At 37.5% G+C, this 20,906-nt stretch overlaps 1 protein-coding gene across 2 annotated transcripts; it reads left to right on the top strand.

The window, feature by feature from the left end:
* The first annotated feature begins 753 nt into the window (after window positions 1–753).
* LOC143871413 (ribulose bisphosphate carboxylase/oxygenase activase, chloroplastic-like) lies at window positions 754–19,126 on the top strand. 2 transcript variants are annotated; one of them, XM_077376670.1, is made up of 7 exons: window positions 754–911; window positions 2,685–3,001; window positions 3,954–4,059; window positions 4,153–4,238; window positions 5,159–5,631; window positions 17,671–17,952; window positions 18,769–19,126. In XM_077376670.1, the coding sequence occupies exons 1-7, from the start codon at window positions 867–869 to the stop codon at window positions 18,885–18,887; spliced, it is 1,428 nt and encodes a 475-aa protein (XP_077232785.1). In that variant the 5' UTR covers window positions 754–866; the 3' UTR covers window positions 18,888–19,126. The 2 variants fall into 2 exon arrangements, with proteins under 2 accessions (XP_077232785.1, XP_077232786.1); XM_077376671.1 differs by having other exon boundaries at window positions 17,671–17,985.
* Window positions 19,127–20,906: the final 1,780 nt, after the last annotated feature.

Raw genomic sequence — 20,906 nt, 5'->3', positions numbered from 1 at the left:
AAAAAAAATTTTTTTTTTAAGGGAAGTGATATATCTGCCCTTTTTTATTACTTGGCATGCCCAGCAACAGTGTATCAATGAATGCAGAGGGGATGATGTTCTTCTCGTCAAAAGGATCAATGAGGCTGATTGCCACAGACACTGCTGCTGGGTGTCCCTAGTAATCAAAAGTGGTGGATATATCACTTCCCAAAAATTAATAAAAATTCCGTTCCAACTGGTCGAGAATCAGATTACTACCTATTGGTGTGGGAAACATAAATCGACTTCATTCCCTATTCCTATTCTGCCAAACAAAATGAGGAAAAAATTAAAAATAAATTTTAATTAAAAAATCCATTCCAACTAGGGTAGAATCAGATTACCACCTATTATTGGGGTGGGAATCATATTCGGAAATCTCTCTCTCTCTCTCTCTCTCTCTCTCTCTCTCTCTCTCTCTCAAATTCCACTCTGGTGTCAATTCCGCCTCTTGATTCCACTTCCTTTTCTTTTGAACTAAACGTCAGAATCAGGGGAATAGGAATTAGATGCCTATTCCAGCGCCTGATTCCACCAATCCAAACATCCTAAAACATTATTAACCACCCCTTGAGCAGTGTCATCCTAGAAAGCACCCATATTTTTGTAATTTTCTACAAGCGGCTTATCTTCAAACCATAACGGGCACAAGAATTCGCCACGTGTCACTTCAGCCAATCCGTATTGTGTGGCCGTTGGGAATTCATAAGCAAATCCACAGAATTTCAAGCAATAAGAACTAACCCCAGCAACACTCAAAACTCATCACCATAAGACTTACACTTTCTCACCACCCCTCTCGGCTACTCTGCAATTCAATCTGGTCCGTCCATTTAGAGGGATCAATGGCTGCCACAATCTCAACTGTTGGGTCTCTTAACATTGCTCCGGTACTGTATTTTCCCGTCTTCAAGTAGATAATAACGGTTGAATTTTATTAGTTCTGGGTTTTTTTTTACAAATTATGGGTACTTTATTCTCTTTTTTGAACTTTTGATACATGGGTTCTTCTCCTTTTCTCATTTTGGAGCCCTTTTTGTTTGATTTTCTTGTTATTGATTGAATTTATTGAGTTTTCAGTACCTTTCATTCATGGGTTTTTTTTGGCTTTCCTATTTTTTCTTTGTTGTTCATATGAGTTCATCTCCTTATCTACTTTTTGGGCCCTTTTCTCTTTTACTTTCTTAGTATTGATTGAATTTATTGAGGTTTCGGTAGCTTTCATTCATGGGTTCATTTGCTTTAGTTTTTTTTTTTACTCTTTGTTAAAGTTTTTACTAAATTTCTATGAGTTTTGTTTTCTTGAGCATTTTTGAATTTGATTCGGATAATAGGTAATGAGATGGAGTCTGTAATTTTATCTGAATTGTTTGGTTTTGGGGAAGTAAAGAAGGGGTACATTTTTCTTGAACTTTTGGTATCTTTCATTCATGAGTTCTTTTGCTTTCGTGTTTTTAATTGTTGTTGAAGTGTTTTACTGGATTTATGTGAGTTTTGTTTTCTTGAGCATGCTTGAATTTGGTTCTGATAGTAGCAAAAGTGATGGAGTCTATAATTTCGTCTGAATTTTTCTGTTTTTTAGGGAATAAAGAAGGGGGTTTTTTTTTACTTAGTATTGATTGAACATCTTGAGCTTTTGGTATCTTTTTTTTTGGTTGATGCTTTTGGTATCTTTCAGTCAAGGTTCTTTTGCTTTTTGGTTTTTTCCTTTTTGTTAAAGGTTTTTAGTGGATTTATGTGAGTTTTGTTTTCTTGAGCATGCATGAATTTGATTCTGATACTAGAAGAAAGAATGGGAGTCTGTAATTTCGTCTGAATTTGTCTGGTTTTGGGCGAATAAAAATGGGCTTCTTTTTTTTTTTTCTTAGTATTGATTGAATTTCTTGAGCTTTTGACATCTTTCATTCACAGTTTCTTTTACTTTCGTGTTTTTCCCTTGTCGCATGTTTTGTTTTTTTTTTTTTTTTTGAAATGGAAATATTATAAATGGTAGAAAAAACAGGAGACCGAGATGGAACTCCCATATTTACAATAGAAAACAAGAAGACAAAAGAGACGAAATATACAATCAACGGGACACCACTCCTCAAGGAGGAAGATGGTCAAACCACCTAATAGGACCACCAGATACACCGCGCTTGGCAAGCGCATCCCCCTTATCATTTGCCGATCTTCTGGCATGTTGATATCCGATAGAAGACCCCAGAGTTATATCACCAATCTCATCAAACATGGAAAGAAATCTCCACGGAGGAGCCGACCCACCTTGCAGCCAATGAATCACATTTAGCGAATCCCCTTCAACAATGGTCTGATCCAACAGACTTCTATCAATATGCAAAATGCCAAAATGCGCAGCCCTCACTTCAGCATTTTTTGTTTTCTTCATCATGCTTGAATTTGATTCTGATAGCAGCAAAAGAGATGGCTGGTTTGGGGGGACTAAAGAAGAGATTTTTTTATTATTATTGAATTTATTGAACTTTCTGTATCTTTCATTCATGGGTTCTTTCTCTCGTATTTTTTCCTTGTAGTTATTTATGTGATTTTGTTTCTGAGCATGCTTGAATTTGATTCGGATAGTAGCAAAAGAGATGAGAGTCTGTAATTTCATTTGAGTTGTCTTGTTTTTGGGGTATAAAGAGGGGTTCTCTGTGATGCAGGTGAGCTTACACAGCTCCGGTTCCGGAGCTTCAGTACCAAGCTCGGCGTTCTTGGGTAGCAGCTTGAAGAAGGTGAACTCTGGTTTGGTCCACCCTAGGGTTTCTTCAGGGAGTTTCAAGATTGTTGCAGAAGTAAATGAAGATAAGCAGACTAACAAGGACAAATGGAGAGGTCTTGCCTTTGATACGTCTGACGACCAACAGGACATTACCAGAGGAAAGGGGATGGTTGATCCCCTCTTCCAAGCTCCCAGTGGAACAGGAACTCACCATGCTGTTTTGAGCTCCTATGAATATATCAGCACAGGACTTCGCCAGTAAGAAATATAAGAGAAAATGCCCTTTTCTCATTTGCGTTCTTTTTCTGTTTTCTAGTGGATGAATTGTTAGAACTCAAGTACCTGAAATGGGTCTTTTTGGTTCATCAGGAAGAAGAGAAAAAACATTTTTTCGTTGACATTCTTTTAATTGTTTTCCAGTGGATGAATTTTTAGAACTCAAGTATCTGAAATGGGTCGGTTCATCAGAAATAAGAGAAAATACCTTTGTCATTGACATTTTTAACTGATTTTCAGTGCCTGAATGGTTAGAACTCAAGTATCTGAAATGGGTCTTTTCGATTCATCACAAAGAAGAGAAAATACCTTCGGTCGTTCACTTTTTTTTTTAGTCTAGTGTCTGAATTGTTACAACTCAATTATATGTAATGGGTTTGTTTAGTTCATTAGAAATAAGAGAAGATACCTATTTTCGTTTGCATTATTTTACTGTTTCCAGTGCCAAAATTGTTAGTACTCAAATCTGAAATGGGTCTTTTTCGGTTCATCAGAAATAAGAGAAAATACCTTCTGTCATTGGCATTTTTTTTACTGTTTTCTAGTGCTTGAATTGTTAGAACTCAAGTATCAGAAATAAGGAAAAATACCTTCTGTCGTTGGCATTTTTCTTATTGTCTCCAGTGCCTGAATTGTAGAACTCAAGTATCGGTAATGGGTCTTTTCGGTTCATCAGAAATAAGAGAAAATACCTATTTTTGTTGGCATTAGTTTACTGTTTACAGTGCCTGAATTGTTAGAACTTAAGTATCTGAAATGGGTCTTTTTCAGTTCATCAGACATAAGAGAAAATACCTTCTGTCGTTGGCATTTTTTTACTGTTTTCCAGTGCTTAAATTGTTTGAACTCAAGTATCTGAAATGGGGTTTTCTGTTTATCAGATTTACCAATGAAAGATTTGATAATTGATTAACTTACTGAGAACTATGTTCAGGTACCAAATGGACAACACCATGAGTGGGTTTTACATTGCTCCCGCTTTCATGGATAAGCTCGTTGTTCACGTCACCAAGAACTTTCTGAATTTGCCTACCATTAAGGTATGATCATTGCATGCATGCCCTTTCTGTTGGAATCTTTCTTAGAGTTTTTACTATTTATCAGCTGTGACTGATACTGGTGAATTCCTACAGATTCCTCTCATTCTGGGTATTTGGGGAGGGAAAGGTCAGGGAAAATCTTTCCAGTGTGAGCTTGTCTTTGCCAAGATGGGAATCAAGTGAGTTATCTTTCTTCTTTTATGTTCTGTCTTAGCAATGTTTTTTGGGGCCTGACAGGAACATAAGAAAAGATTATAATATTTTGGTTGCTTTAGTTAGAACATGCAATAGCTGAATGTAATCTAAGCATATATTGCTTGCTCTACAAGCCCATATTCTATTGTATTTAAAATTCGCTTTTAATCTACATCATATAGTTTCTTCAGTGTTACGTCTTATTTCGAAGGAATAAACTTGTTATTAAATTTCATTTATCAGTATCAGTTCATGCTAACTTCGCATTTTGCCAAGGCCCTGTTCGTTTAAGATTATCCCAACCGATGTTTGTCCAAAACCAATTATTGGACTCACTATAGTTTGGCGTAATCTAAAACGAACAGGGCCTAAATATGTGTACCCCCTTCAAAATTTCCAAATTTCACTGTTGTTCTTGGTGTCGACATCTGCAGCCATATTTCCACATCCCCATGTGAATTTCTTGTCTGAAACTGTGTCTATAGGACTCAAACCAATTCTGCGAAGCATGAATCTATGTATTAGTTTGGAGAAACAAATCGGTATTTGGATCCGTCCATTGTGTATATGACTGCCTGTATATGTCATCTTCTCTTGAGTTCCTTCTGTTTTCATAATGTTAAAGTATATAAAAGATTAAATAATGCCATCTCCATCAGTATAAGCTTTTGGAGTAACTGGTTGTTTCACATATTATCAGAGCATGTGAAACCTCCTTGATAGCAAAAATCCGCATGCAATGGCCAAACCCAAAAGAGGGGCCACATGTGTCACGTGTAGGCCAACCCTAGAAAGAGGGGCCATACGTGAGGGGGAGTGTTAAAGTATAACGCCATCTTCATCTGCTTAAGCTTTTGGAGTAACTGGTTGTTTCACTCATAACTCACGCAATTGATATTTACAGCCCCATCATGATGAGTGCTGGAGAGTTGGAAAGTGGAAATGCAGGAGAGCCAGCAAAATTGATCAGGCAAAGGTACCGAGAAGCGGCGGATATCATTAGGAAGGGGAAAATGTGTGCCCTTTTCATCAATGATCTTGATGCAGGAGCAGGAAGAATGGGTGGGACCACCCAATATACAGTTAACAACCAGATGGTGAATGCCACTCTCATGAACATTGCTGATAACCCAACAAATGTTCAGCTCCCTGGAATGTACAACAAGGAGGATAACCCCCGTGTCCCAATCGTAGTCACTGGAAATGATTTCTCCACATTGTATGCCCCCCTCATTCGTGATGGTCGTATGGAGAAATTTTACTGGGCCCCAACCAGAGACGATAGGATTGGTGTCTGCACTGGTATTTTCAAAGCTGACGGTGTCCCCGAGGAGGCCGTTGTCAAGATTGTCGATGCATTCCCAGGGCAGTCTATCGGTAAGCCTCATTTGTTTCGTGACCATCCCCATCTTTGTCCTGTTCATTATGAACTGCTAATTTATTGAAGAAATTCCATACATGCATCCTGTTTCTTCTATACCTTAGAAATCCATGCCATTTCTCCACTTTTATGCATTACATAGAAACATTTTTTTGTAGAATTGTTTTGAAATATTGTCACATGAATTCCTACTTAGTCGAAACTTTGATTTTCTCAATAATAAATATCCTATTATTTTGTTTAATGGTATTAGAAATTATCAATTAACAGGTTTGGCTTTGCTATTCCTCTTCAGCTTCGAGGTAAACTACTTGTATGAAATTGATCTAATCTGAGATCTCCTTTGGGTCTAGAACAAATCCATTATTTTACTTGGCTTCTTCCGAGCCTTGTCGGAGTCTATATGATACTGTTTCTTTTTAACTTTTCATTGTCATGCTTGCATGAATAGTGATAAGTTTGTAAGCATTCAGTCTCATGGCATCAGCTTTTTAGCCATGTGTGGAATTGTGTGAGGAACAGTGTTTTTTGTTGGGGGCAATTTCTAAGAGTAGAATTCTGTAGAGTTGCTTCAAGGCAAGTAATCGCTTTCCTTAAGACAAATTTCTCCCCCACCAGTTGTGTGCAAAGGGGGTCTGCGAATTGCCTCCAAGATACAATGAAGCTTTGTAGGAAGATCGTACAAATGTTTGATGACGCTTTGCACAAGTGGAATCAAACCCAAAACACCTCTTTAAGAACTTCAAGCCTTAGAGAAATCACTAAAACTGTTTTTGCAGAAAACAATGTTTAGTGCACTGTTTTTATGTAAACTAAACTTTGAGAAAACAACAAAGGAGGAGATTGAAAGAGAAGAAAAAGAATACAGCACTAACTGTTTTTCTATGTGTTGAAAACTCAAATTTCTGCTCCTTTTATGGAGCATTTGATGTCTATTCATTAAGAGAAACATCCCTTCAAGACATCTCTAGGATTGGTTTGAATAATGACTATTCGATCGCAAGTCTTTGCGATTTAAATGTTTTGGATCATCCACAAGTGTCTCTTGTGTTTGAAAATCATCTATGACTGTTGGGAAGCAAAAGACTTGAAAGAAGTTTGAAAAACAGAAGTGAAAAGCCATGTCTATTTTCACCCAACGGATAGATTTTCGAACAGCCGCAGTCGACTGGGGCTACCGCGGTCGCCCGCCGACATGCTTCTGGACTTTTTATTTTTTTTCAATCACAAGAACCGCGGTCGACCGGCTACACCTTTCTGGAAATTGTTTACATTTCTAGTACCCAATCCACGGTCGACCTAGAACCCCCTTTCGACCGACCTTGTCTGAAAATTGTTTTTCTTTTTAAAAAATAACTTGTGAAAATTCATTTAATTTTTAATACCATTTTGAAAAATCTCTAACAATCCCCCACTATTTTTAAAATGAAAATAACTTCTCATCAGGCTTGGAAACCTTATGCATAAATGAAGGTATCTCTCGATTTGAACCTTCACTTAGTGAAAACACATCAAAGTTAGCTAGAACTGCATAGTAGACGTATCTTTGAACTAGCTTATTTTATTTGACTAACCGGACATATCTTCTTTTTTTTTGAAATGGGCTAACCAGACATATCTTCACACATAAGATTTCGTTTTTATAGGCAGTTTCTAAGAGCCGACACATGTATTGGCCTTGTGTCTATATCTTGGTTTCATTAGCGCTCTAGAGACTAGTCAAGTCTCATAGGAAGCAGCCCCACTCCCACACTTACATAGGTAGACTTATTAAGAGTGTAACTAAAACACTCTAACACCATGCTATAAGTCTATTAAGAACCCATTTGCTCATCCTTACCCTTGTAAACATTACAAGTAACAAGCACTTTACCTTGGGATGAAAATAATGTATATTATAGTGCTTGTAATCACTCCATATAATGTACTTGGACTCATTAACTCAGGACTTGATGTTTATTCAAGTGTTGAGTCGAGATTCCATCATTGGTGACTATTGGTTAATGGCTTTAACCCCATCCCTACTAATGTTTTACACATCAAATCTCTTGCAAGAGCTTTAGTCAAAGGATCAACCAAATTTTTGCTTGATCTCACATAATCAATAGTTACAACACCATTGGTTAGTAACTCTTACAGTACTATGTCTAAGTTCTATATGTCTGGACTTACCATTATAAACATGATTATATGCCCCCTTGATAGTGTGGCCTGATTATCACAATGGACACAAATCGATGCCATTGGTTTAGGCCATAATGGAATTCCAATAATGAATTCCTAAGCCATTCTGCCTCTTTACAACACGCAGCCAAGGCTATAAACTCTACTTCCATAGTAGTAGTAATGCATGCATGTTTGCTTTTAGAGGGCCCAGGAGACAGCTCCCCCACGATGAGTGAAAATCCACCCACTGGTTGAAGTATGGTCTATACGCTCAGTTATCCAACTGGCATCAGTGTATCCTTCTATCACTGTTAGATACCCACTATAACATAAACCATCTTCCATAGTCCTCTTTAAATATCAAAATACTCTATATATTTCATTCCAATGTGCAAAACCATGACTACTAGTAAACCTACTAAGCTTACCTACTGCAAATGCTATGTTTGGTCCAGTACATGTCATAGCATACATGAGACTACCAATAGCACTAGCATACTCTAGTTGGGAAATGATCCTACCATGATTAGGATATAACCTCCCACTAGGATCAATAGGTGTTGAAACAGGTGAACACTCAAAATGATTAAACCTTTTGAGCACCTTTTTTATGTAATGAGATTGGGTTAGAATCAAACCATTGTCATTCCTTATGATTCTTATTCCCAAGATTACATCTTCTTCACCCATGTCTTTCATATCAAAGTTTTGAGACAAAAATGATTTAGTACTTTGAATATATTTAATATTTGTACTAAATATTAACATGTCATCAACATATCGTAATATTATAACACCTTTATTTCCTTCAAATTTACTATAAAGTCACTTATCTGACTCATGTATTCTATTGCCATTTGACAGTAAAACTTTATCAAATCTTTCATGACATTGCTTAGGGGCTTGCTTAAGGCCATACAAAGATTTGATTAGTTTACAAGCTGTATGCTCTTGTCTTGATATGAAACCTTCTGGTTGTTCCATGTATACTTCTTCATCCAATTCACCATTCAATAATGCAGTTTTGACATCCATTTGGTGAATATAAAGTTTGTATATGTAAGCAAGAGCTATCAAGACTCTAATGGTAGTAATCCTAGCAACTGGTGCATAAGTGTCAAAGTAATCAATACTGGGTTTTTGTGTAAATCCTTTGGCAACTGGTCTTGCCTTAAACTTCTCAATTGATCCATCTACTCTCATCTTCTTCTTGAAGTTCCATTTACAACCTATTAGTTTTGACCCAGGTGGTAGGTCAACCAAAATCCAAGTCTTATTTCCCATGATAGAATCCATTTCGTCATTAATTGCTTCCTTCCAAAAGGCTTCATCGTGTGACTTTATGGCTTCTACATAGGTTTGAGGATCATTTTCTATGTTTAAGTTTAACATGATCGAAGTATAGAGTTTTTCTCTTGTTCCTTCTACTAGATAGGTAATAAAGTTAGGACCAAAACTCTTTTATTTTCTATCTCTTTTACTTCTTCCTATTTTACTAGTTTCACTGACTTCTTTTTGAAGTTCTAGAGGGGGGGGGTCCATAAAAGTACTAGACTCAACTTCTTTTGCAATAGAAGTAAATCTATTTTCATAGATAATAGCATCTCTTGACTCAACTACAGTGTTTACCTCAAGAAAGTCATTGGGTTCTATCACTAGAAACCTATAGGCCTTACTATGATTAGCATACCCTAAGAAGATACATTCAATACCTTTCTCACCTAACTTTCTTAATTTAGGCTTAGGGACTTTAACTATGACCCTACAACCCCAAACTTTAAAGTAATTAAGTTTGGTTTTCTTTTCTTCCAAAACTTATAAGGAGTTATATTAGACTTCTTACTTGGAACTCTATTGAAGATGTGACAAGCCGTAAGTAAGGCTTTACCCTAAAAACTTTTGTTTAAACTAGAATTTACAAGCATTGCATTAACCATTTCAGATAGAGTCCTATTCTTCCTTTCAGCTACTCCATTTTGTTGTAAAGGGTAGTCTCATGAATAATGCCTTCCGATTCACAAAAATCAGGAAAATAATATTCACCACCCCTTTTGGATCATAAGCATTTAATCTTTGATCCACATTGGTTTTCAAGTTCAATTTTATACACTTTAAGCTTTTCTAAAACTTCATTGTTGTGACTAAGTGTAGACACCCCATTTTAACCGTTCCCTAATCTCTCTGTGTTTGAGCAAAAACCCAACCAAATTAATCACTTAGGGTCCCAAACTTCACCCTAAGCTTGCTTAAGGTCCCACCAAGGTCCCTGCAAAATTTCGTCGAAATCTGAGCGCTTTTGCCTAGCGAACGAGCTGAGAGAGGACCGCAGTGCAAATACAAAAGGGAGGTGGATTATCCTGGATGGGGCCGAACCTGGGCCGAATAGGACAAAAGTTACGGGCGCGCCATATCAATTTTTCGCGCACCTTATCAATCTGGGTGCCAATATCAATTCTCGAAAATGCCTTTAAATATTGATTTTCTCTCATTTTCTAAAAAAAAAAAAATCAGCAGAGAGAGAGAGAGAGAGAAATCCCCAAACCTACCTTCTCCGACGGGATTCCGGTCGGAATCTAGTCAAGCTCCAACTATTTTTTTTTCTGCTCATTCTTCTTCACTTCACACAAACCTCCATCTATCTCCACTTCTTCACCATTAAATCCATTTTTTCTAACAGATATTTGAGAATATTTCCTAAACCCATTTTCTCCAACCAGATCCCATGGATTCCGGCCATCCTAAGCTCAAATCTACCACATTCCACCACAGCCTTACTTACACACTCACAAACTCATCTTGAACCCTTCCATTTGAACCTGTTTCTCATATCTTTTATGATTTTACCATCGGATCCCCATTTTTTCCGTCAATTCTCGCCGAAATTCGGCAGATCTAATTCCTAATCTCCATCCTCAAATTTATCATTATCATTATCATTTCTCTGAAATTTCTGAAATCTCTCATAAATCTTTTTTAAAATTTCTCAGATCTGGAGTATAAGAGGAGTTTCTAGGGTTTACAAATAGAAGCAAGGGTAAAGAGAAAAGATCTGATTGCTATTTCTCAAATTCTCCTCATAATTTTACAATTTCTGGCAAGAATCTCAAGTTCCGGCAATTTTTTGCAAATTCCGGTGATTTCTGAACTCCGGTCATCTTCACTTCTGTTATATTCCGGCCGTTCTCCGGCCAGCCTCCGGTTTTGAGATCCAATTTTGAGGTATCTTGAAGATTTGATCTTTTGTCTTTAACAACTGAGATTCGTTGCTCTTCTTTTGGAGTTTGGATCGTGTACTCTCTTGTTTTGGCTGGTAGAGGATCTATTGCAAGGGAAGAGGTGTGAACAAAGAGAAGGAATATCGAGAGAAGAAAAAGCTTGCTAAAAAAGGAAGATCAAGAGTTCAATTCTTCTCAACAACAGTCCTCGGCAATATCAGATCATTTTTTGTTTGATTATCTTCTACATCAGCAGTTCAGGTAATTTTCTATTTATCATTTGGTTTATAGCTTGAAGGGGAAATATTTCATCATGCTAGTCTAAGACTTGCGACATGCTTTTGTTGTGTGCATTTTTCATATCATTAATATGAGGCCATTTATATTGGTTCTACTTCGTTGAATTCTCTTGTCTCTTAGCAAACCTTACCATGATTCTCGAAAATCTGATAGAAAAGAAAAGCACTCAGCTGCTAATTCTATCAATCAGTTGCTACATTTGTTGATGGTATAAGGGCACTGGAAACACCTAAAGAAAGATTCCATCTTCACATGATGACACTAATGTTATGGAAATTGTGTTGTAGGGAAGATAATAATTTGATCAATAGTTAGAGTGGCAAGTGATCCAGTTTTCATATTATTTTAGTGGTGCTGATGGTTTTGATTATTAATGGACTCATTTTCGCTTTATCTTTCATGAGACATGGTATATAGTGTTTATCTCTGTCCATTTAGATAAAAGTTCACATGAAAGTATTATGAGGAAATGATTTATTCTTCATCTCTGCTTTTATTTTCTCTGTTTCTGTTTGGGAGAATAGTATAATGCATCTTCCTTAAACATGAGACAGTTCTGTCCATAGTGTAAATTCAGATGCCCAATGATCATTTCCTCGTGAGAATGTTCTATTTGTAGTATAATTTTATATACCAGTTTATGCATTAGTTCTCCCATATCTATTGTTTTTAGTGTATATTCGATTATGAAAATCATGGTCTGGGGAAGAAAAATTCTAGAATTATCAATGTTCAGTGGCTTTTATTTGATTCAGTTCATTCTTATTTGAGATTATTTCAACCTAGAATGATACCTATATTAGGTCTGTATGTTTGGAATAGAATTGAAAATGCAGAATTATGCAGACATTATATCTTGACCCTATCAATGAACTGTTTCCATTATGTGTATAGCTTCGTTTGGATAATCATTCTTTCATCAAACGTTATTCATTCTTGTGAGAAAGAGGATGTAGGGAATGTTAATTACTTTTGCAAATTCAATCTAAACTGTGGGGTATAATGTTTCTCATTTGATAAAGCTGCATTCATTTTTTTCTCTTCTTTTAGGAATCTGTTGTAAATGGCAAATAGTTGGATGTCCATGTTATTTTACTTTTACTATTAGCTGTGTCAATATTCAAGGTTATTTCTTAGTCTTATGGTTTCCTTTTGTTGTTGGGATTTTTAGTAGAGTTCAAAGTAGTCATTAATGGTTAAAATTGTTAAATTTGTCAAGGGTTTTCGGAAATCCTTCATTATATAAGGGCGATGAAGGCGCTAGCCCAAGCCCATCCTTAGGGGGACTCACCATATCATGGTAATACCCTTTTTCTTCTTCTTCTTCCCTCTTTAGGTAGAGAATTGCTTAGACATTTAAACACTAGTAGCCTTTTCTTTGCAAAAGGGCGATGAAGGAGTTATCCCAAGCCCCATCTTTTAGGGAGACCTACTTGGTCCATGTAGTATCCCTCTTCCTTTTGTCTTTTATAAAGATAGCCTCAAGTCATTAGATCCTTCCATTCATCGCCAGGGCGATGAAGGCGATAGCCCAAGCCCATCATTAGGGGATTTGCTCAGTCCAAGTAGTACTCTCCTCTCTTATTTAAAAGACTTGCCCAAGTCTTTTAGATGTACATTCCTTAAACCTTAGGTCCCTCTCATTGCAAAGGCAATGATGGCGCTAGGTGGAGCCAACCTTTTAGAGAGACAAGCTGTGTCTCAACAGAAAAATCAAACCCTTTTAGGAGACAAGCTATGTCTTGTGTAAAAATGTCACACCCTTTAGAGAGACATGCTTTGTCTCATAGAAAGTCACATCTTTAGGGAGACAAGCATGTCTCAGCAGAAAAGTCAAACCTTCTGGAGACAGGCTTTGTCGCTTTGATCATAGTGTTCTCTCTTCTAGGAGACTTGCCCAGTCTCATTAACACCCTTCTTTGTCTCATTTTCTTCTAAGAGATATGTCATGTCTCATTAGAGCCCTTCTCAGAGTCACTAACATAGGAGTCTATCCTTAGCAAGAATGTCTTTTCCATTAGCATAGGAGTCTGTCCTTAGCTAGAGAGTCAGTCTTTTAAGAGTCTATCCTATCATCATAGGGCTTAGGATTCCATCCAACCTCTCATCAAGTCATGTGATTTTTATCCGCTCTTGCAAGGTATAGGATGCTGTCCAACCCTTGCAGAGTCGTGATTCTGTCATTTTTCCCCGCAAAGCATAGGATGCTGTCCAACCTTTGCGGGATATCAGGAGTCTGTCATACTCTTATGATGATAGGAATTTGTCCTCTTGAGTCAAAAACATTTCAAAACATAAAAAACACTTGAAAAACCAAAAATCTCAAAAGTCTCGAGTCTTAGAGAGTAGTTAGGAAAATCTGTTCCGAACTACGTTGGCTTGATCCCTTTCCACAGGGTACGTAGTGCAGCTTGGGATTTATATCCCGAGTCCAGCCAAACCTTTAAAAATAAGCATTTCAAAACCTCTAAAAATACAAAAATTATTCAAAACCTTTTCAAAAAGATCTTCCCCTAGAGTTAGGAGTCTGTCCTAGAAGTTTGAGGTGTCTTAGAGTTAGGAGGCTGTCCTGATTTGTATTGATATGGTGTGTCATGTCGTGTGAGTGTCCCTAGAATTAGGAGGCCTCAAGTTGATCGGTTAGACATTTAGTCGAACTGATGGCTAGACTAGGAAGCATATAGTCAGCCCATGGTTTTCATTAGGTTGCACAGCCTAGATACACATATTGTATAGGGCCCACCTGCATTAGCTTAAGGCTAACCAACTTGCATTAGTTAGGGCATATAGAGAGTCCTAAAAATTACAATTCACTTGAATTTAAGCAATTGTACAAAAATGCTTTAAAAATCAATCGAGTCTAGTGGATCGAGTCTAGGATAGCGGTTCTAGATGGTTATGCATTGTAGTTTAGAATAGGTCATCGAACTACGTTGACTCCGATTCTTCCCGAGGCCGGGATACGTAGAGCAGCCAGGGTGGATGACCATTCTGGTCCGAGTCAAGTCTAGCATTAGATTTTTAGGATTCCTCTTGTCCAGTCATGTTTAGAGTTGATTTGTGTTGTATGTTTTGCTGTGTTTTCTTACTTTCATGTACAGATCCTATACCTTTAGCTGTAGCATGCATGTGTTTGCACACCAGAACTTATACACCAATTAGGTATGACATTCATAACCTAGTTATTCTCAGGTGACACTTATTTCATTTCTTTTAGGTGTGCTTATTAATCATCTCCGAGACATGCATGATTAGATAGACGTCTTCTCGGAGATATTCGTTCCCATTTCATATGACTTTCGCCTAAAACTCTTCAAAATCAATAAGTAAATGGCATAAGAGACCAGGTGTTTGCACTTGGGCGGATGAGGTGCTCTTTGGACCTTCCAAATTCGTAACCAGGCACGAACCTTCTTTTTATATCTCTGGTTATCCGTTGCAACAGAGCATAGTATGGGATCCTGGGCCCACTTCCTTAGTATGGCGACTCTTCTTTGTTTAAGGTATGCCTCGAATCTGGGCTAGTCCCCGAATCGAGAGGTATCTCACCTTTGTATCGCCACTCATGCTGTGAGGGGCACTTCTTTCGAGAGTTCCTTGGTAGAGCTCTCCATTCACGTGGATGATCCTGAGACTTCGTGTGGGGGCCCATCCCCCGCCTCTCTCGGATCGGGGTCCACACTAAGGAGATATACTATACATAATAGTACTTTGAATAGTCATCAATGAAAGTGACAAAGGACTTTTTGCCTCCTCTAGTGGGTACACTATGTATATCACACACGTCACTATGAACTAGGTCTAACAAGTTATTATTCATATACACTTTAGGAAATGACTTTGAAATGATCTTAGTTTGCATGCATATTTTGCATTTGTCTACCAAGTCATGTTGATACTTAGGAATCAATTCTAACTTAACCTTATTATCCATTTTCCTAGTATTAACATGTCCTAATAGACTATGCCATAATGATAAAGAAGATTCAACAATATAAGCAAAGACATTCACTTTATTAATATTTAACTTGAACATTCCTTCATACATATATCCCTTCCCAACAAAGGTACCCCCTTTAGAAAGGATAAACTTGTTAGATTCAAATACAAGTTTGAAGCCATTCTTGTTAAGAATGCTTCCAGATACTAAATTTTTTCTAACTTCTGGTACATGATAGACATCAGTAAGAGTGAGACATTTTCCAGATGTGAATTCAAGTTCCACCTTTCCTCTTCCTTTGACTTCGCCTGTCGACTAATTGCCCATGTAGAGCACACTTCCATCTTCAACTATTTCATAAGATAAAAATAGATTCCTGTCTTTGCAGACATGTCTCGTCACACCCGAATCAATCCACAAATCATTGCCATCTTAAAGGACATTTGCCTCTGAAATAATGGCCACAAACTTTTCTTTGTCTGTTGGTGCACCTGACTTCTTATCCTTAAGAAGTCGATACTCACTCTGGTAATGGCCAGGTTTGCCACAATTGAAACAAGCCCCTTTTCTTTTCTTGTTCTTATTGAACTTCTTTTCGAGATTCTTGTTTCTCTTCCTATTGCCTTTCCCTTGTTGGTTCGAGTCCTTAACATTTTTCACCAAATGGATTTTAGAGGATAGAGGTTTTTGCTCTTCTTTGTTGTCTCTTATCCTTGACTCTTCCTCAATCCTGAGGCATTGAGCCAAGTCTTCAAGAGACATTTTCTCTTTCTTGTGCTTAAGACTTTTTCTAAAGTCTTTCTAAGTTGGTGGAAGTTTGTTAATTATCGAAGGAACAATGAAAGAATCATCAAGAAGAATGCCTTGCAAATGTATTTGACTTACTATATGTTGAATTTCATGCAACTGATCAATGATCGACCTATCATCTACCATGCAGAAATTCAAAAACCGACTTACAGTAAACTTCTTGCTACTTGCATCTTCCGTCATGTATTTTGCTTCAAGTGCATTTCAAATCTCGCTCGCTGATCCCATTCCCTGATATATGTCGAATAAAGTATCCAACATAGTGTTGAGGATGTGTCCTTTGCAAATGTAGTCATCTTGTTCCCATTTCAGCCTTGCACGAGCCTGCGCTAGAGTTTCATTTTCAACTGCCACCGGCTTTAGGGTTGTGAGAACACGGACCAAATTGAGTGAAGTGAGAATAAAGTGCAACTTCTTCTGCCACCGCTTGAAATTTCCTTTGTCAAAACGCTCAAGTTTTATGAAGTCTTGGGTCATTTGACGAATCGAAAGCAACGCCATTGAAGGACTCAGAAACGTGAGAGAAATTTGTGTTAAGATTGTTGATGGGAATTTCTAAAAGTAGAATTCTGTAGAGTTTTGTAGAGTTGCTTCACGGTGCGTAATCGCTTTTCTTAAGACAAATTTCGTCCCCATCAGTTGTGTGCAAAGGAGATCTGCGAATTGCCTCCAAGATGCAATAAAGCTTTGTAGGAAGATCCTACAAATGTTTGACGACGCTTTGCACAAGCGGAATCAAACCCAAAACTCCTCTTTAAGAACTTCAAGCCTTAGAGAAATCACTAAAACTGTTTCTGCAGAAAACAGTGTTTAGTGCACTATTTTTATGTAAACTAAACTTTGAGAAAACAACAAAGTAGGAGATTGCAAGAGAGGAAAAAGAATACAGCACTAACTGTTTTTCTGTGTATTGAAAAGACAGATTTCTCCTCCTTTTATAGAGCATTTGATGTCTATTCATTAAGAGAAACATCCCTTCAAGACATCTCTTGGATTGGTTTGAATAATGACTATTTGATTGCAAGTCTTTGCGATTTAAATATTTTGGATCATCCACAAGTGACCCTTGTGTTTGAAAATCATCCGTGACTGTTGGCAAGCAAAAGACATGAAAGAAGTTTGAAAAACGGAAGTGAAAAGCCATGTCTATTTTCTCCCAACGGATAGATTTTCGAACAGCCACAGTCGACCGGGGCTACCGTGGTCGACCGGCCACACCTTTCTGGAAATCGTTTACATTTCCAATACCCAATCCGCGGTCGACCTAGAACCCCGGTCGACCGGCCCTATCTGAAAATTATTTTTCTTGTTAAAAAATAACTTGCGAAAATTCATTTAATTTTCAATACCATTTTGAAAAATCTCTAACATTTTTACAGACTAATAACAAAAAAATAAAAAAACAAGAACCCAATAGGTTTATAGTAAACCTAGATGATCATTTTGTTTCCCAAGAATCATCAATCCATGTTACTATTTAAAAATATTCATCAATCCATGTGAAAAATCTTAATATTTGCATCTTTCTCTTACTGTGGACTATTGTTCATATGGTAATGAACCAGCATTAACTGAAAATTAATGGTATAATATTTGATTTGCAGACTTTTTCGGTGCGCTCAGAGCAAGAGTGTATGATGATGAAGTGAGGAAGTGGATTTCCGGTGTTGGTGTTGAACAAGTTGGGAAGAAATTGGTTAACTCAAGAGAGGGACCTCCAACATTTGAGAAGCCTGCTATGACCATTGAGAAGCTCATGGAGTATGGTAACATGCTGGTCCAGGAACAAGAGAATGTGAAGAGAGTCCAATTGGCAGACAAGTACATGAGCGAGGCAGCACTAGGAGATGCCAACAAAGATTCTATTGAAAGCGGAGCTTTCTATGGTACTCCACCTTCTTAATCCTACAAGCCTTGAGGTTTGCTTCTTCTGTCTGTAGATTGTAGGACTGTTAAGGCCCTGTCCGTTATAGATTATGACAACCGATTGTCGGCCCAAAGCCCATAGTTTTAAAACTCCTCCGCATTGTCGTGGACTCCCCCAAGTCGACTCCCTTTATTTACCTTGGCAGCGTTCTTGTCTGAGTCTGCATTTTGCCGTACAAAGTCAATCAAAACACCTTTGACTCTCTCGAGTTATGACCACGCCAACTGAGAACCTATGTCACAAATATCTCCGATATTTTCAAAATATAGCGATTTTATCGTGACATTTTGATAAAATGAGAAAATCTCGAAATAATCCCGAGAATTTAGTAAATATAGCGATATTTTCATTTGCCATGATAATATTGCGATAATATCACGATATTTTTATGATATTTTTTGTTTTATATTTTTATCTTAATTTTTATATTTTCAAATAATTTTATTTTTATCGTTTTGCCCGATATAAACCCAAAAAATAACACAAAATTACTATATAACGAGATTTTCCCTTGCCAAGAAACTCCCGAGAACAATATTTGTGACTTAGCTGAGAACTCTGCCACATCAACCGAGTACTCAACCATGTTGTGGCGAGGCGACCAGGATCTGCTTTGGCCGCATTTTGACCCACATCTGCGTTTTGATACACTGCCAAACCTATTAATTTGACTCCAATATTAGGTTTTGGACTGACAATCGGTTGTCATGATCCATCTGCTTCGAATGGGTGGTAGGAGATTAGTTCATAATTTGTTATTATTATTTGGATGCAGGCAAAGCAGCCCAACAAGTGAATGTTCCTGTTCCTGAAGGTTGCACTGATCGATCTGCTTCGAACTTTGATCCAACAGCCAGGAGTGACAATGGCAGTTGCCTCTATCAGTTTGAGTAATTTTCATACTCTTATTCTCAATGGCAAGCCCAACAAAAATGGTTTCAAAAAGTGGGAGAAATAAGTAATGTTGCTTCTGTATCTATGAATTAATAGCTTGTAAGTGTTAATGCAAACTTATTTCAATCTTCATTTTGAGTTTATGATCAGATACTATCTTTGTGATCATATACTGTGTAATTGGCATTAGATGATGGTGAGTGAATAATATGTGCAGTACAAGCTTGCTTTTAGTGAAATCCTTTTATTTTGCTTGGTAAGCAAGAAATTTTATTATGAAGAGAGAAAATGGATTAAATTCATTGGACCTTGGGAGAAGATCCTTCATGAGAAAAGGTAAACACAACTATGAGCGACATTCATATATTTATAAGGGAATCATCAGCCTATTCTAATCTGTCATTTGGGATGCCTACTTTGTCTTCAAACAAAAAATTCCTAATCGAGTTCTTATTATGCACCCACTTGTATATCTGAATTATAGACCATTGGTGTTTTCTTTGAGGATAAGAGAATAATCCAGGTTTCTTGGTACCTCTCTACAATTCTAAGCAGGATACATGGTAAGCATATGAATTCTCATTGGTACAGTATCTTGTATCTTCAGGGAGGGCAGTTGTGGAGCCAATAGGTATGCGAAGAAGGGTATGAACTCTTCTGAAAACAAAAAAAAATTCATTCATCCTCCAGATGCAATATCCCATACCTTGCCAAGGATTCTGATGGCATGCCTCACGCTCAAAAGCTAGCCATTACGGGTAGGGTTCCCAAGCCCTTCTAAGCCCACCCACATCCATTCATTTTTCTGATGTGGGATTTTTGCTTTCGCGTGGAACCCCCAACACTTTCTTGCACTCTGGTTTCACTGTTATGTTGCTTCCTTCAGCTCCATTGTTGTACTTCAATTTCTTTTTGCTTACCTAGAAAAAAAAGAAAGAGATGTGGACTGTTTGTTGAGAAGGGGTAAGATTAGTATCCTAGCAAACATTTACTGGCCACCACATCTTTCTGATGTTTTCTCAGAATGGGTACATGTCACACCAAAGTGGGGTATTATAGCAAAGCTTTCCTCTGCCAAATTTGTTTGGAAAATCTGGAAGGCCAAAAACAAGGTGGGGTTTGTGAAACAGCCAATTACTCAAAAAGCTTAGGCTGTTAGAGTAGGTGTCATTTAATCATTCATACTTCATGGCCCCTCTTTTGGGTTGGCCGTAGTGGATTTTTAATATCAAGGAGTTGTTTGGTTTTGAACTCAGGACCTAATGTGAGGTAACAGCTCTCATACCATGTGAACCAAACAATTACTCCAAGAGCTTAAGGTGTTAGAGTTGCTAATATTTAATTATTTATACTTCAATACGGTTAACAAGGAATGTCTTAAAATCCAGCGCATTTGGCTCTTAACAGAAAACAATCACATGTTCTTAACCTCACTCTTTTTCCCCTCCTCTTCATACCCAAATCATGAGCAGCAGCTCAAACCAGCCATCCTGCAGAACGGTACTGTGTAAAGCATTGTCTTAAATTTGCTTCTAACTTGCATGTTTCCCAGTTGTACAGAAGGGTATTCCAGTAATGTTATTCAAGCCATATGCTCTCAAAATCTATTCTTGTTATATATTTTATTTGAAAAATTGATAATTTATTTTATGAATTTTTTTTTGAAAAAGTGACGTATTATATTATAAATCATACGAATATTACATCAGGACGGGACCAGGAGTCCCCTCTGCTTTACATCGTATGAAACCCAGGAAATGAATTCCTGGGCTAAGGAACAAAAGACCAAAAATTCTTGAAGCATTACCTTGTCCTCCTATCCATCAAGGTAAGCCCTCCTAAAATTGCTGCCCAACAGAAATCAAAACGCCTCCCATTCAAAAACCATAAAAAAAACTTTCCAAAACCCAGGTAGATACAAGTTACTGGGCAAAACCTCAAGAGAATTCCTCCCTAAGAGGAGCACTTCTCCAGCTCTCCCAAAAGATATTTGATTTGGAAGTCCGGCATGTCTATGAG

Source organism: Tasmannia lanceolata, unplaced genomic scaffold, assembly GCF_043159265.1.
Source record: "Tasmannia lanceolata isolate RefF3 unplaced genomic scaffold, GAP_Taslan_0.1 ptg000002l, whole genome shotgun sequence".
Classification (NCBI taxonomy): Eukaryota; Viridiplantae; Streptophyta; class Magnoliopsida; order Canellales; family Winteraceae; genus Tasmannia; species Tasmannia lanceolata.
Note: the sequence above shows the minus strand (reverse complement) of the source record. Positions and strands in the feature narration are given on the sequence as shown.

Excerpts from the sequence above, each read along its gene's own strand:
- LOC143871413 (XM_077376670.1), top strand. The coding sequence starts at position 867 with ATGGCTGCCACAATCTCAACTGTTGGGTCTCTTAACATTGCTCCG. Across the intron at positions 4,060-4,152 it reads TGAATTTGCCTACCATTAAG|ATTCCTCTCATTCTGGGTAT; the intron begins GTATGATCATTG and ends GAATTCCTACAG. Across the intron at positions 4,239-5,158 it reads TTTGCCAAGATGGGAATCAA|CCCCATCATGATGAGTGCTG; the intron begins GTGAGTTATCTT and ends TGATATTTACAG.